The sequence below is a fragment of the Telmatherina bonti genome (assembly GCF_933228915.1).
Source record: "Telmatherina bonti genome assembly, chromosome: 5".
Classification (NCBI taxonomy): Eukaryota; Metazoa; Chordata; class Actinopteri; order Atheriniformes; family Telmatherinidae; genus Telmatherina; species Telmatherina bonti.
In genome coordinates, this window is record NC_136623.1 from 17,245,001 (window position 1) to 17,261,759 (window position 16,759).

The 16,759-nt window shown below is 39.1% G+C and overlaps 1 protein-coding gene across 1 annotated transcript in view; it reads right to left on the reverse strand.

The window, feature by feature from the left end:
- tmem145 (transmembrane protein 145) overlaps positions 1–16,759 on the reverse strand; it is a gene marked incomplete at its 3' end in the record, with an annotated part of 37,577 nt that overhangs the window by 7,742 nt on the left and 13,076 nt on the right. The window contains exons 3-11 of the mRNA XM_079240484.1: positions 15,653–15,730; positions 13,807–13,893; positions 13,032–13,133; positions 5,111–5,195; positions 4,595–4,666; positions 2,853–2,921; positions 2,178–2,258; positions 1,764–1,842; positions 299–392 (exon numbers count right to left, since the gene is read on the reverse strand). Of these exons, the coding sequence (XP_079096610.1) occupies positions 299–392; positions 1,764–1,842; positions 2,178–2,258; positions 2,853–2,921; positions 4,595–4,666; positions 5,111–5,195; positions 13,032–13,133; positions 13,807–13,893; positions 15,653–15,730 (747 nt within the window). The remainder of the gene's footprint in view (positions 1–298; positions 393–1,763; positions 1,843–2,177; positions 2,259–2,852; positions 2,922–4,594; positions 4,667–5,110; positions 5,196–13,031; positions 13,134–13,806; positions 13,894–15,652; positions 15,731–16,759) is intronic.

Genomic DNA, 16,759 nt, shown 5'->3' on the forward strand with positions numbered 1-16,759 from the left:
AAAACCAGACAGTTCATTGGTCTTAAAACAAATTTGAAGCCTATTCATGCAGGGGAAAAAAATCAAACACACTCACCTTTCAGTACTTTTCCTCTGGGATTACTTACTTACTTACTGAGGATGGTGAGTGTTGCATTGTATCAGGCAACATTCACCAAGTATTAGATAAATAAAATATTTCATAAGATGGTGACGTATTATGAATCATCAGAGGATGACTTATTACATTTCACTGATTAACAAATCAATGCTAAAATGAACTTGCAGCCTGTATGCTGATGTAAGTTGTGCACGGTACCTCTGCCTCATAGATGAAGAGGATGACGTAGGTGATTGTGTAGACTGTCATGTAGATGCTCAGTTTAACAGATCCACTGTGACTGATCCTTGCCCTGACACATATGGACAAACGAGGAGGGTCAGAGGTTGCACAGAGTTGGACGAAGGTACATTCAGAGATACACAAATGGAAAACAGGGTTACAGGTGCGCGCGCGCGCGCGCGCGCACGCACGCACGCACGCACGCACGCACGCACGCACGCACGCACGCACGCACGCACGCACGCACACACACACACACACACACACACACACACACACACACACACACACACACACACACACACACACACACACACACACACACACACACACACACACACACACACACACACACACACAAAGCCATGTATCTGGTTTATGCTCTTACTTAATGTAAAACAGATTTTGAACACACTTTTCCTTTAGTAAAATAGCCGCAGGCTCATAAACTGAGGGAAAGGATAAATTAATTTCTTCTTTGTTTTCAGAAATCAACAAACGTTAGCATTTTCACATTAAGCCCTCATCAGCATTTCAAACATCATTTTGAATACACTAATTAATCATCAGAAAATAAAAGACTTTAGAAATTTGTGGACTAATTTTCTTCAAACTGTCAATAAATTAGGGAACAAGCACTTTTTTTTAGCTTGATTATGATATATTTTTCTTCAGTTTAATGATAAGAGGGTTTAGGAGAGTTCAATAACCCAAATATCACAGAATCCTCTGAACCAGAGGAGGATGTATTCCACTGTCAAAAAGAGAAGCTTACATATCTTGCAAGTCCAGCAGCCATTGAAATTTTTACCAATCATGCAACTGTTTGGTGCTTTTCCCACATCAACTAATGTGAAGAAGACCTGGCAGGCTTTTTTTTCCAGTTTGACAACTGGAATTTAAAACTAAATTTGGAGAACTGGCACGACCAGCGACAGCTGAGCAGGGAGGGAATTTGTCCACTCAGGTGTAAGATAGATACATGCTGATGTTCCAGAGAAGTTGAGCACTCTTAAATAATCTATTATGCAGTGTAACTGCCAGACCTGAGCAAATTTCCACTAAGCCTTGCCAGGGAACAACGAATGAGCAAAAACTGGCCATTTCACTCACATAGTCCCCAGTTTCCTTCAAAGATAAGAAAACACAGTTGTTCACACCATAACAGCATTGGCATGTTGGTTTATCTAAAGTAAGAGCCACCATCCTGACAGGCCTTTTGACTGACACTTGGAATTGTCATGTCATGAGCCTGGGCTACGACTGTGACAGCAAGACATGTCAGTGGGAGATGGTGGAGGCATTAAGCAACGGAAATGTGACAGTAGACAGCATGCATAAACAGTCATACATAGCACACATGACAAGAAATACATGAACATACACATACATGTTAAAAACAATTTAAAAAAGAAAAAAAAAAAAAAAACACCCTCCCCACCTGGTGACTGTGAAACCTTTGCCCAACAATATGAGCATCAGTAGGAACACCAAGAAACTGACGGAGAACAGTAATTTCCCTGGAGACGGACAGAGAGGTGGAGAGAGAAAGAAAATGAAAAAGAGACAGAAGGGGTAATTAGGTTGTGGTTTCCGAAACTGTAATATCAGAGGGGAACAATAAAATCAGGTCATCACACACATACTGCGCACACAGTCACATAAAGTCATGCATGATACTGCCTACGCCCACTAAACCAGTCATTACATTTATTCAAGCGCACACACATCCATCACCGTCCACTCATCCATTCTGCTTGGGCAGTGACTGATTTTCCAGTGCAGAGCCAGTGTCAGTCATTCAGTGAGTGACCAATGCCAAGGGAGGGGGGGACAGACAGACGGACGGACTCACCGAGTATTTTCAGGCTGCCATTGCCAACACCATCTCTAGCATACAGGCCCCAGTAGACACAATGGAACAACAGGCTGAGCACTGCCAAGTAAAAAGAGAAATGGGGAAAAATAAGAGAAAGAAGAAAGGCAGGAGGGATAGAGGTGGAAAGGTAGAGGTGAGCACAGGCGTTGCAGAAGAAGATGGGAGGCAGGAGAGATGTGGGATTAAAGCAAAGGCAGAAAACAGAGGAGAAAGGGAGATGATAATGAGAGGGGAGGAACAGAAGAGGAGAGAAGTGGGGAGTGGAGAAGCAGGAGAGCAAAAAAGAGGAACTGATAAAAGGAGGTTTGAGCGAGATAGGACGAGAGGGTGAAAGAGAATTCAGGGGAAGCAAGAGAATTGAGAGGGGATTTGGAGAGGGGACAAGCAAGCGAAAAAGAAGAAAGCGTGATAAGGGTTAAAAGAAAGACGAGAGGAAAAGATGAGAAGCGTGGGGGGGTTCATCAGTAACAGCATGCTTCACTGAACACTATAGTGCAGCACGTCTGTTTACAATAGTTCCTATTCAGAGGCTAATAAGTGTGATAATATCTCCAGTCTTCAAGTGAGGATGAAGGTATACGATGCTGCAGCAGCGAGAGAGGCTCATTGTCATCCTGACAGTGTGTGTCTGTTTAGGATGGAAGCTCTTACCCTCCACACCTGCTGCCGTCATAAACATTTTGTAGGTTGTGTGAAGAAGCTGTCTTCCCTTCAGATTGTCTGGAGGGAGAAAAAACAAACAAGAGTGAGGTGATAGAGGTGTGTGCATTTCTGTGTATGTGTGTTGTGTGTGGGGGGGGGGGGGGGGGGGGCACAGATAAAAAGAATGGAGATATGCTAACAGATGGTAAAGGAGAGTGAGAGAGGCTGACAGGAGTGGAAGGCAGGAGGAAACACGGGAACAAGAGAATGGGCCAGATAAATGGGAAGAGCCATCATTAGTATGCATCCCTCTTGTGATGCCCATCTCTAGATGAGGCCAATACATTTTCTCGGTTCTCTCCACCTAAACTGAAAGAAAATATTCTTAATGCATATTTAAGCAGGCTATTTTACTTCCAAAACACTTCGGCAAGCAGCAACGGCCTGTGGGGGGACAATGTATAGGGGGAAGAGGAGTCGTTAACACCCACTCATGTAGCTGCTGTGCACAACCACAGACCTGGCCAAGCAAACACTTCCAAACAATCTTCAACTGACTTCTGTCTCTTTTAGCTAAAAGAATACTGTTTAATGTCATTTACTGTACTTTGAGAAAAGTCTTTCTGGGATTTCATCCTGTCACATTTTCCTGTGTAATTTCTTGTCTTGTAATTGGTTTTCAGCTGATTACAGGGAATTCCACTAAAAACTATCTGCTCATTCACAATTCCTTCGAAGCTTGATAAGAGAACAATGTCACATTAGTCATGTGATGAGCATTTCTATAATATGTATGGAAATTAATGGGAAAAATGTTGCATTATCAAAGAAACCAACATTAAATGTAACAAAAGGATGATATTACCACACACTCTTGGCATAGAGGAAGCAAATTTATTTCAATACTGACTAATTAACCAAGTAAAGACATACAAAGAACTGTATGACAGCTTGGGAAAGGATACCATCAAATTTAAAATAGAAATCACCATGACAAAAGTCAATAAAGTCTGTAACCGGAGGGGCTTCAGCTGGTATTATATTTTTTAACACTAAAGGACAAAATCTTTCTGGTAGACCCCCAGTTCAAATGATGGAGATTTTACTGAGCATTATATAGACTCCATAACACATAGACAGCATCTTGTGTTGTACTGCTCAAATACACATCTTCGTTAAAGCAATTTTTGCCAGATGCAAACCTTCATTTCAATTGTTCAAAGTGGATAAGTTGGAATACTCCTACTGTAGATTTAAGTGGAATTGTGGTGGAATTTAAGTGACTCACTCCCCCATTAGTTTAGACAAAGTAAGATATATTACGACGCAACAAAACTTTAAGTGAAGGCAGCCTGGAATAGCACATTTTTATTTAGCTTTAAGCCTCTGTGGATCTGCTGTTCTCAGTCGCTTCAGGCATATTTCTGCTTCCATCTTCTTTAGAAAAAGTTGCTTCAGTGACCTTAAACCTGTAGCTTATTCCTCTACTCAACCAGTCATCTTTACATGATGATTTAGTTCTACTCACCATTTTCTTATACCTGCAGACTCCCAGCCTTGAGAGAAAATAGGTGTATGCTTCACCTTTACTTATATTAAGAAACATGGAAACTTACTCTTAACCCATCAAGAAAACATGCAGATTTTATACTAGAGCTGGGAAAAAGTCCATTTAATGACTGCAGGAAGCGTAGAAAGTCAGAATAAATAGTTATAAGGAGATTCAGCTAAGTAGAAAAAGTAGTACTTACAGGCAAAGTAGCAGGAGAGGAGGAACACCAAGGAGAAGATGACCAGGAATGTGATGTCTGTCTCCAAGATTCCTGTGAAAAACAAGAGGAAATGGAAGATGGGATTAAAATAATAGATGAGGAATGATGGAAACATGATGGAATAGTAGATAGTCAAAAAGATTCAGAACATTTCAAGATGAGGGAAAAAGATGGCAATCTCAAGGGGGAGGGGGCTGATAAGGGTGTTGGATTATCGCAGGAACAGGGAGAGGCAGTTTTAGTAGAAGTCGAGTGTAGGAAAGAGAGGAGAGGGGGGCGTTGAAGATGTAGGAATAATTCATTTAGAAGATTCATGGGCATCTTCTTCTTTTCATCCTCCCGCTCAGTTCATCCATCATCATTAATTCATTCAGCCGTCCCTTCATTATTGCAATTTGTTCAGTGCAGTGTGCTTTATTGGCCATGCTAAGTGGTGTTGGCTCGTGCCATCGGCGATTCCTTCCATAATCTCTCTTTCTGTGTAATCACTCTTACCAAACTCATCTGCAGAGAAATGCTGTGTCCAGAAAGACTGGCCATTGGTCAGCTTCATCTCATACTCCAGCTGCAAGCCATCGCCCTGCAAGAGAGAGCAGAGAACCAGAAGATGGGGGCAGGTTTGATTAAAAATATACTTTTTTTGCTCTGTTATTGGCTTTGCGATCTGTACAAAGTGTGATTAATGCTTTAAGTTGTAGTGGACAGTTCTTGAGGTTGAACTGGCAGTGAGAGGTAATGACTTTTAGATTTATGTTTAAACATTCTCAGGACACTTTGCTTGTTCTCTATGATACTGAAAATTGATATTTATGGGGCCTATTGGGAGAAAAGAATTATGATCTGGACTTAAAAGCAGCACTTTACAGTTAAACTGTAGGAACCTTGGTGCATTGGATCACACAGGCAGCTCAAGTATTTTGAAATTAAAAGCACATTATTTGAAGCAGTGAGTTCCAGATTAAATCAGATATAACAGCATCTCGGTATTAGAAACAACATTAAAACCACTGATGGGTGAAATGAATAACATTGATCGTCTCATTAAGGCATGACAACATCGAGTGTTTACATTGATCAGCCTCAACATTAAGACAATGTGCTGATTATTGGGTAGGTCCCATTTGTGCTGCTGAAATAGCTCTGACATTTTAGGGAATATATCTCTGTGAGAGTCCTGTGGTTTCACGCTAAGGGGTGAGGGCAACCATTGTTTTGGCAGCAGATGACGTCTCCACAGACTGGACTTTTTCCAGCACAAGCTGTGGATGACTGATGGAATTGAGATCTAGACCTTGCAGTCAAAAGAAACATCTTGGAGTGTTATTTGATCTTGTTATCCATGTTGCTGACTGTGTAAATATAATGTTATGCTCACACTCTTACAACATTCCTTTAAGTGATGTTTCTGGTTTTTCCCAAATTGGCTGAATTAATCTTTTCCTGTATCCCAGAGTCAGCACATCATGTTATAATTCTTGTATTCACAAACAGCCCAATGTATCAGAGAACTGCTAAATCATACAGAAACATATCCTCCTTGGCCATTGATACGCAAACATCTAGCTTTTCTGGGTACAATTATATTTTCTCCTGATGTCCATTCTTCACACAAGATTAGCATCTGGTGAAAGGGGTTAAATTGCAGCTTCTGACTTTCTGTTACACCACAATGTTTAAATTGACTCTGATGGGATGGGGATATCAAAGATGAGACTTTAAAAGAATAAAAATCCAAATCTTTTCCAACAGTATCTGTCCAAGGGAGGTGAAAACATCCACATCTTCCTTGGAGAGGAACAGACTGTTGATATATCTGCTGAGTGTAATTGTGTTATGTAGTCAGTAAGTCTCCCAGCTGGACAGGAAGCACCTCTGGATCCCCCAGGTGAGTGGAAGAAGTTAGATGAGAATAGAAAAGGGGAATCTAAGCTGTTCTGCCAGCTGTGCTCCCAATGTGAGTATGACACAGATTAACAGGTAGTATAAATCATAACCATTACAACAGTTTCCCCAGGCTAAATGGTGGTTGCATGCTGTTCCTTTTTTATTTCCTATAATTAACAGAGCGAAAGCCATTACAAGTTAGGCCTATTTGATCTGTGTTGATCTTATTTTGTAGTTCTAGATTTATATGTCCAGAAGGATTTTGCAAAAGGAGAGATGGTTTTGGATATTTCTGAGGAAACCTGGAAGAAATCAATGGCAGCCCCTGTAGTAAACTGTTGCTGAAATAATGTTAATTTTTTGCAGTCACAGAAACAAAAAGCATCAAACTGGAGTGAACTTTGGAGGTGAGAAAAAAGAGGGATGAAGAGCAAAGAACAAGAGAAAGGGCACGGAGATGGGTTAACAATCAGAGCAGAGAGCTCATTTCACACAAGCAAGTTCAAAGCTGATGGAGTTCGCGCTTGTTCGCGTGGACCGAGGGAACAGAGAGAGGGAGGGAAAAAAGACTTTGATTTCATTTGGCAGCCTGAGACTCAAGCTCACTCCCTCTATCAAAAGACACGAGAAGCATGCAGCGCACACTGCCACAAAATCAATACAGACACAAAGAGCAAGGAGACAGAGATAAAGAGAGTGATAGATATAGAGAAAGTTTAAAATACAGATGCAGAGATGAGATGAATGAAGGATAGAGAAGCAAATGCAAAGAAGAGAGGAGAAATGGATACGCTGGAGATGGAATGATGAAGGATGAGGTGGAATTCACAGCAGGGATTGTCTCTGTGGGATGGAGAGTCACAGGATGAGTTCAGCTCTGATGGTTGGTTTTAAGTTTAAAGGGCATCTGATTCACTATCCTGATATATCCACACACTGAAGGTGTGTTCTCACATAAACATCTTCACAGACTCCCACATCACACTGTGCTCCTCTGGGTTTCCTATACCTGCATCTAACAAGGACATCCACGAGTCCTCTGAGACTTGTGAATATGGGTGTTTACAAAAGGCAGGAGCTGAGATATGAATTTTAACTCTACAACAAGTTAACCAAAATTGAAATACTTGATATGGAATCCATCATCACGCTTTTCAAATGCCAAACCTTCATTTTTTACTCGAGCTCTCGCTTAAAAATGTTCAAACCTTCAATGCAGCAATTCTGAATTCAATCTAGCTCAGAAGTGTAAAGTTTAACCTTGAAATGCTAATTTTCAGTCTTCAGCTATTTGGGAAAAATGAAAAAATAAAAATAAAAACATGGCTCTTCCAGGTTTTCTTTGTTCGTTTCTACAAATGGCAAATCCCCATCAACATCAGCTCACTCACCTCAAGCAAAGAACTTAAAAACAAGTCTCCTTTCTAATGTTTTATTAAATCAAGAACAGTAAAGACAGCGTTTACTGTGTAAGCTGCCTTTCCTCCGCTTTTGATATGACGAAAATGATTTTATGCAAGTCTGAGAGCCAAACACTCTACGGTGAATACAGTTACATGCACGAATGATTTAAGACATAGTTCTAGCTCAGCCTGTCAATTTACACCACTTTCCATTTCCCTGAATATGTGCATGGGAGGGCAATTGATTTGCCCAGGACAACATGGCCGCAAACTGGTGGGCCATCGCAATCTATTCACCAAAGGACGTCCAATCCTGTGAAACCGACAAAAGAAGACATTCAACATATTAAGCAGCTTCTAACTTTCCTTGTGTGAGATAATGATCTATGTACAGTAAGTATTGCCAAATTCACTCCTAGGTGTGTCTAAGTTACTTGGGGAGGGATTTTGTCAGATGATGCTGCCATTAGAAAATCTGATTTTACTAAAGCAGTCTGGAAATAGTTTACTTGAAAATGAATTAGTACAAAGGGTTAATGACAGGGTCCCCCCCCCCCCACACACACTTTTTTTTTTTTTTTTTTTTTTTTTTTAAGAAAATCTAGATTTCTGTCTGGCAAAATAAATAAGAAAATGCTCAACTAAAAGCAGTCTTATAAGGACTTTGACTGCAATAATATCCATTTAGTATTTATTTTTTCAAAGGGATGGGTAATCTGTTTGAGTTTACTTCAGTATTTGCAGGAGTTATCTGATTTTCACCTGCATTATCTGGATGAATAACTTACATCTTTAGAGTTTTCATATAATATGATTTCATACAAAAAATATTTAAATGCATTTTGTGGCAGTTTTAGTCAAAACAACTTAATAATTCAGTTTTCTCGCATCATGAGTTTAACAGCAAAGTAATCCAATTTTTTAAAAAATTTGTAAGATATTACACAACTCTGTCCATATCTGTGCAGTCCACTGTCCCTTAATTTGTTGTTATTACAGTCATCTTTCTGAGAAGGCTTTCCACAGGATTTGGGAACCTGGCTGCAGGGAACTGCCCTCCACCCACCAGGAAAGTGTTAGTGATGTCAGGTGATAAAGCTTAGCTCGCTGTTGGTGCTCCAACTCACTCTGAAACTGTTTAAGGTCAGGGCTTTGTGAAGGCTAGTGACAGCCTCAACAAGCTCAAGGAGCTCTGCAGAGGACCAGGTTTTGTGTATAAAGGAATCATCATGATTTGACTATATCATCATCATCATCATCATCAAGTTTAAACTAAGTGAAAACAAGAGCAACTTAATAAATCTTAAAACTGCACAAAAAAAATATTTGAATAAATATACATGTTTTGATTATGCAGGCTTTATGCTTAAAACATGTATGAGTTTTGATCAGTATTACTCACACTAACAACTAGTCAAATTTAGAGTGATCAATTAATCTTCATGTTTGAAGCCATAGTAGCTGGAGAGAATTCATGTATATGGGGGCAGAACCTGTAAAGGCCCAGCTCTCTATGTGGAGTGAAACACCAGAGCTTTGTGACAGACTGCTTCTTAAAGCTGGGGTAGGTAATGTTGGGGAGCTGGCAAAGTGACACCCTGTCTTGGGTCCGCCCCCGCTGGTTTTGCTGCTTGCATGATCCAAGGCTTTTTTCTTACCTACGCCAAGGAGGTTATGCTTTTACCGCCGTTCATCTGTTTGTGTTCAAGATAACTTAAAAACTTATGGACGGATTTGAATTAAATTTTTAGAAGTTTTTTTTTTTAATGTGAAAAAGTAGAACTGATTTAATTTTGGTGGTGATCCAGATCACTGTTTGGATCAAGGTATTTTATTAAAGACTTTGGTGGAGGTTTGTGATCTCAGTGTTTTTCTAGTTTGCAGCTTTTTCAACCAACGTTTTTCTCTTTCTCAGCTGTTTAGCGGGAAGAGGACAATAAACCGAGCCGGGTTGGGAAGTCCTTCCTGCATTTTCTCAGTCATGTTTGCTTTCTGAGTTTCTTCTTCCCTACTTTGTATTGTCATCCTAACACATTATTTATATGCGGGGTGTGGTTATCAAGTGTGCGCTGCGAGAGGGGGAGAGAAGAGCTGGGAGATGATTAAACCCTTAAACCCTAGAGTTTTTACAGATTTAGTTTCTAGATGGGACAATTGCACTGAACTGTACTGAAAGCTTTCAGCAGGTGACTGACTTCCAGATGGAGTGAAAGTGCTGAGCAGGGATGTTACTGGATCATTAGCATAAAAAAAACAAAAAAAAAAAACAAAAAAAAAAAAAAAACAAGAAACATTTTGATCAAGGTGAATGAAGTATAATAAGTTTGAGTACTGGCAGGATCAACCCCTGGGGAACATCTTAGTCACCTCAAGGATCACAGGATCAACACCTTTCAAACAGTATGACCCGAGTCCCAAAACTGAGAAGCCTTTTTGTCAGTAATAAATGATCCACAGTATCAAAAGCTTTAGACAAGTCAATAAAACAGCAGCACAAGACAACTTGTTGTCTACAGAGCCACATATACAATTAATTTTAGAAAGTTGTAAGTATTTAAAAGCCTCTAAAGACATGCGTGTAGGTTAACAGATCTTTCTTGGAATCATTAATGTTTCCCATCAACCAAACCAAAACTTGAAAAGTAGATTCAGACTAGGAAGACACACCACACGCACTGTAGAGCTGAAATATCCAAGGTATTAGTGAATAAACATAATCAAGGTAAGATAACAGATGTTTCCATTTTATATGGTGATACATTTGTATTATTCTGAAACGTAAGAACTTGTATGTGATTACTTTTTACTTTTAAGAGAAACTGTGTAATACAGTGTTGATAGAATAATACAGTGTTGAAAGAATCCTACATTTAAGCTCAAATGCTCACACTGAGCAACACAATCTACAAATCATCGTGTGCTCATTTCCTTGTGGATATGGGTGAATATATATCCCCAAAGGCTCGTAACGTTGCAGTTTTATTTTTTATTTATTACCTTCCAGAAGTGCAGAGTTTCAAGTCAAACAACCCTTATGGGACGGAGAATGAATACTCAGTGTTGCAAGTCTGTGAGAGAAACAACCTGCAGTTTTTTTAAGAGACCAGGACTAAATGCAGCAGCTGTTTCTGCACTCCTTCTCTGATAAGACTTTGCCAACATGGCAACCGCAATTTTTTTGTTTTGTTTCTAAAAGCTGCTTTAATTGCAGTTCTTCTTCGGTCCCTGTTAAGATGGTTTGGTGTCATTAACCCTAGAAAACTAAGGTTGGATGATTTTCACCCATGCTACATTGATTTTCACTAGCAACTAATGCTACGTTAGTGTTCGAGAGTTAAGAGTTCTGCTCAGAATAATAAGGTGGAAATTGATTACAGCCTTTCAAAGGTTTATGAAAAGACCACAAGGTTAAATACTCTGACAACAGTAATGGCAAGAGCTGGAATCAACTTTCAATGTATTCTTTTTTATAAATGAGTGTTTAACTACATGTGTTGACACCGTAACTCATCCAAACATCAACAACAACATCATCTTTGCAAAAAGAATCAACACTACAAAAAGGTGAAATTCAGATTTTTCATCTTCCCAAACAAAATAGGACACAAACCCGCTAATTTGCTAAATTTGGTTACCACCCTGACAACTTTCTTGTCTTAAAGACCATCAACCTGAGTGCCACTTAAGCTGTAATAACTATATTTTTCTATGATGACACAATAGTTATTTGCAGTTTTTTGGTTTTATTCTTTATACAGGTAAATTAAATGGAAAAATCCTTAATTAGCACCACACTTTGCTATTTCGTGCATTATTTTATCATTTTTTATGAATTGAGAGCAAATAGTCATCCTTGGATTTAAAACATTTTGAGTTAGAGCAGATGTGGATTTAGACCCACCGCAGCACAGGTACAGACTGAGAGCGACAGCACATGAAAGAAGAGCTGGATGAGAGAAACAGGAACAAAGAGGAAAATGTGCTGTAGCAGATACAAACGAGGGTGCCAGGGAAAATGCATTAAGTGAGTGAGAGAGGTGAAGAGATGTGACCAATAAGATGGGAGATGGAAAGGAAAAACACAATTAAGAACAGATTGAGAGAGGGGAGCAGGAGACGCAGAGGTAGAAAGATATGAAATAGCATGGAGCGCGTCACAGCTTGGTGACAGTGTGTTGAAAGAGAGCAGGACATTGCCAAAGATTGTGAGCGACAGTGGGAGGAAAGATGAAGAAGTGTGAAAGTGAAACGGAAGCGAGAAGACAAGCAGTGAGCGACGAGGGGTGGAAATTGGCTGCAGGACGCAGCATGCATATGTCCACAGGAGTGGAGACAAGCTTTTATGCTCAAGTCCAACAGCATTAGGCAGCGTGTCTTTCATTGGACGCTGGCATGACACTAAACCACAATCCATGGGAAGCATCCATTCTAATCATCTTCCACCTCTGCTGGTCATAAACAACCCACCAAATATGCTTCTTTTTTTTCTTTAAATCAAGGGCATTAGTGTTAACATGCAATCACACACAGAATCCAGATCATCCCTGTTTGCCGATGAGCAGACACAGTGGAGGATACACTGAGCAGAATTTATGCCTATTTACTATGTCATCCACTTTCATAACAAAAAATAAAAGATCAAAATAACCACACACATCTCTACTCCAAGGATTTACCCTTGACTGAAGCCCTTGGCAAAGGAGCATCTATCATCACTTGGCTATTATTATCCAGGCTTGTGATTTGTACACAAAGGCGCCCCGTCCACATGCAAACCAAAAAATGCATCATAACTGCCAAATTGCTCCTTTCTTCCTGGCACGAAATATTTAATTTAATACTAGCCTACAAATAGTAAAAGTGTAAATTAGCCTTGTGACTAAAGAGATGAACTAGTGTTTTGTCTTTTGTTAAAATAATTGAAAATAAGGAAGAAACTTGGAATTAATGTAAAATCTGTAAACTGTATTGACGTCTGCTCCTCTGAATAGAAGGGGAAAAAAGCTAAACATGTGGGCAGCTTTACATGCAGGCTCTGTCCAGACTATGTGTTTCCACGTCAACCGATTGACAGTAAACTTGCCCTTGTTTAGGAGGAAAAGGCAGTAGTGTCAGGGGTCAGTGCTTACCCCACACTTGCTAAGAGCAATGTACCACCATCTCTCCCTCACTGAGCGGAAACTGCGACCACCCACACAGCTCAGAACCTCCTCGTTGCCATCGCCCTCCACCTGAGAGAGAAGAAATGTGTGAAGGGGGTGGTGCATAGAGGATGTTGTTATTCCAAACAAGCAGCACATTTTACCTCAGAGACACGCTGAGTTGTCACACTAGAGTGGGGGCCTGAGATATCAAGATTCAAGCATATTTCACACCCCAATATAGCTTGAAATATGGCAACAACATCTACTAACAACACAACAACAGAAACACAGGGCAATCACGCCATCTAAATTAATAAACAAGTTGTATTACTAATTATAGGGGGGAAAGGGTTTAAAACAAGATGTTACAGTGAGAAAGGATCTCTTGAAACCTTTCTGATCGATGGGACTGAATCATCAGCAGTGGAAAATGTAGAGTGTTATGAAACACTCTTCAAGCCATTTGCACTTACTCACTGTGTGTGTCTTCGGTTAGTTTTCCTATTTAACATATATCTTTGCTATTTATGCATTACAGAAAACATGCAACAAGAAAAAGGTGAAAATATGTTCAGCTGTGTGCTGATAAAAGGCAACAGTGTGATTCATTTGTAATCCATGCCTTGGCTGTTTATCACTACAAAGCAGAACTCAGTGTAATTAACAAAACAATATCAAAACAGTGGATTATAATTCTTTCTAGAGGCAACATGCTGCTCAGTGAAACTGTGTGCATATGTATAAATCTGTGGGCTCTTACCACGCATCCTGACCAGGTGTAACGTGTGGTGAGATTGATGACTTGGTTGTTTTCAGGCCTGAGCACTGCTTCCTTCTGGTAGCAGTTCTGCCATCAGCAGACACAGAAAAATCACATATAAAAAAAACAGTAAAAATGAATGCAACTACATCTGCAGTGCAGGCAGCCCTGTCAGCGTGGCTGCTGTGGAACAAAGCTTTTAATAACCTATGTACATTTACATTTCTTTACTAAAAAGGGACAAAAAGTGCATTGTATTAAGAATATGGAGAAGAAATTTTTATATTAACAGTGTCAATGCAGACTAGAGAATGTTAAGTGTTAGTCAAATTCACCAGTTTTGTGTCTAATTTCTTGTTGCATTTGAACTGAACTTTAGAACTCAGACTCTCTATATAACTAGCATCTACCGTGATGTCAGTCAAAATGGGGTTTATTCCCACAGGTAGATGTTTACACATTAAGGACTATCAGTGCATAAAATGAAAACTGGTTTTTTGCATCAGCTGGAATTAAATCACAGTTTTTGTCTCTTTTGGGATGGATATGTTTATTTGACTGCTTGATATTAATGCAAAATGGTTAGTAGAGACAAGAGAGCTGAGAAGTTATGTGAGATTCATAAGTGCACTTGAAGTATCTCAATGAGATGTCAGAAAATTAAACCACCAACTAAATTACTTCAGCAAAATCTGCAACATAAAAGGTATTTGGGTCAATATCATTTTCTTTCTTACCATCCAAAATCATTTCAGCATTGATTTTCACTTCTGAAAACCCTAATAATAGTTCAGACAATATTAATCTCAGAAACTCACCCCACTGTAATTAGAAAATAAGCAGTTACAGGCAGCACTTAAAAAATGGTGAATAGAGGGTAATAATGTCTGCATATGATAAATTGATACATTTTCTTATATTCATTGGTTGTGAAGTTATTTAAAGTGGATTTTGTTGAATAAATCATGCTACTTCTCATAGTAATAGCTGACTGTGTTATATGCAGGCTAACATTAAGAATTGATTCATGCTGCTTTTGTAGTTGAGGGACAGGCCAACGGACCAGTTTACATGAATCTACTCTGTCTCTATGCAGGCAAAGATTTCTATCCTCAATCTCAAATTATAGAATCAGACAGAGGTTGACTGACCTCTGCATACTCAAGGGAAATCAGACATTTAGTCAATTTAAGAAATACTCTAAAGGAAGTCAGTCTTTAATGGGTAGCGAGATCCAATACTTTAAAAACTGTTTCTATTAATGGGTTTGCACACAAGATGTTCTAATAAAAGAGCTACCACAAGCCTCAAGGAGTTGACTTTCAACTTCAAGGGTTTTTCGGCATGTTAACAGTGATATTCAGTGTGTTGATTTCCTCTAGTTTTAAAGATTACATGGGAGAAAACATGGTTTTAATTCACACAATGTTGATTTAAATATGATCAAATTAAGATCAAAAGATGCATTTTACCTTGAGAGCATTTGATTTGTTTGATAGTTAATGTGGCTTGATATATTTTTTTCATATAACTTGCCTTTGACTCAGGCAGAATTTTCTGGTGTCTCTATTTGCATTTACAAATCTGCATCATACCATCCTTGATCATTGCATGAATGATCAATAATTCATGATCGCTTGTGAGTGAAATGCTCCATTTTCAAGATTTCAACTTTTAAAACATTGACAGCCTGTGTTTTTGTTTGATCTTTTAGTTCAAGTGAAATTGTGAAAATTAGTGGCACAACTGACATGACACTGTCATGCTGGCATGTAGTTTTATTCTTTTGCTTGCTTGTTTCTTTAAATATCAGTTTGTCATGGTGCAGAGGGTAAAAGTGTCTCACCTTTTCCGGCCTTTTGTACACAGCTGGCCACTGAGAACTGTCGTCAAAGTAGAGCAGTATGTTCTGACAGCAGCGTGACTGCACAGAAGAGAGACAACGATAGAAAAGAGATTGCATTGGGATGTGCATAGATCAGAGAGAGTGAAGAGGTTTAAGATTTATAGGACAAAGCTGTTTTACAAGTCTTCAGGCTCAAAAGTGTATAAGGCAGAAAAGGCATGGCTTAAAAGGAAAAGAACAAAAAGGACTCAGCAAGATATACAATATGAGGGAGAGCTGGTGGATTGGGGGGCAGGAAAAGTCCAAGGAAGGAGGACAGAGAAGTTGCAAAACTGTGGCATCAGTTTAGTGAAAGAGAGAATGACAAAACTGAAGATATTAAAGACAGAATGTATAAAGAGAAAAATTGAAGCACTGTTGCCAGACTACAAAGTGTTGGCAGCTGAACTTAGTTGAAAAAAAAAACATCTGTGTGAAATGCAATTTTAAATCAGAACAAAATTATTTGCAGTTCATTTAAAGTCTGAATTTAACTACAACTGGAACAACAACAACACAATTCATTTTGAATTTGATGTCTTGTGCCTCATAAGAAGACTCTTTTGGAACTGAGACCAGCTGGTGAAGTGAAAGCACTGAACTGCAGAGGCTAAACTCACACCCAGACCCTTTTCTAATGACGTCATTCTGTTTTAATGCAGCAGTAGGACGTTTTTTTTTTTGGCTGATATATGAAGAATCGGCAGAAAATGGATGGATGGATGGATGGATGGATGGATGAAGAATCTGTTCAGAAAAATGCCAGCATGTCAGCATATGTGTATCTGGGTTCATGTGTCATTGCTAATGGTGACATCATGTGCATATCTGTGGTATTTTTTTTCTCTCAAAAACTTTTTCAAGTTTTTGCTTAAACAAAAATGAAAATGAAAAATCAGCATTAATAAATAAATATTCACTGCTTTAAGATCTGACTGAAATCTGATTTTAATACATTTGCATTGGGTTTTTACTTAAACTTTACTATTTCACACAGCATTCCTTTTTTATTACACGATTGTTAATCCACAGCTTACAAAGACAAATATATGATAGAAACATACAAAC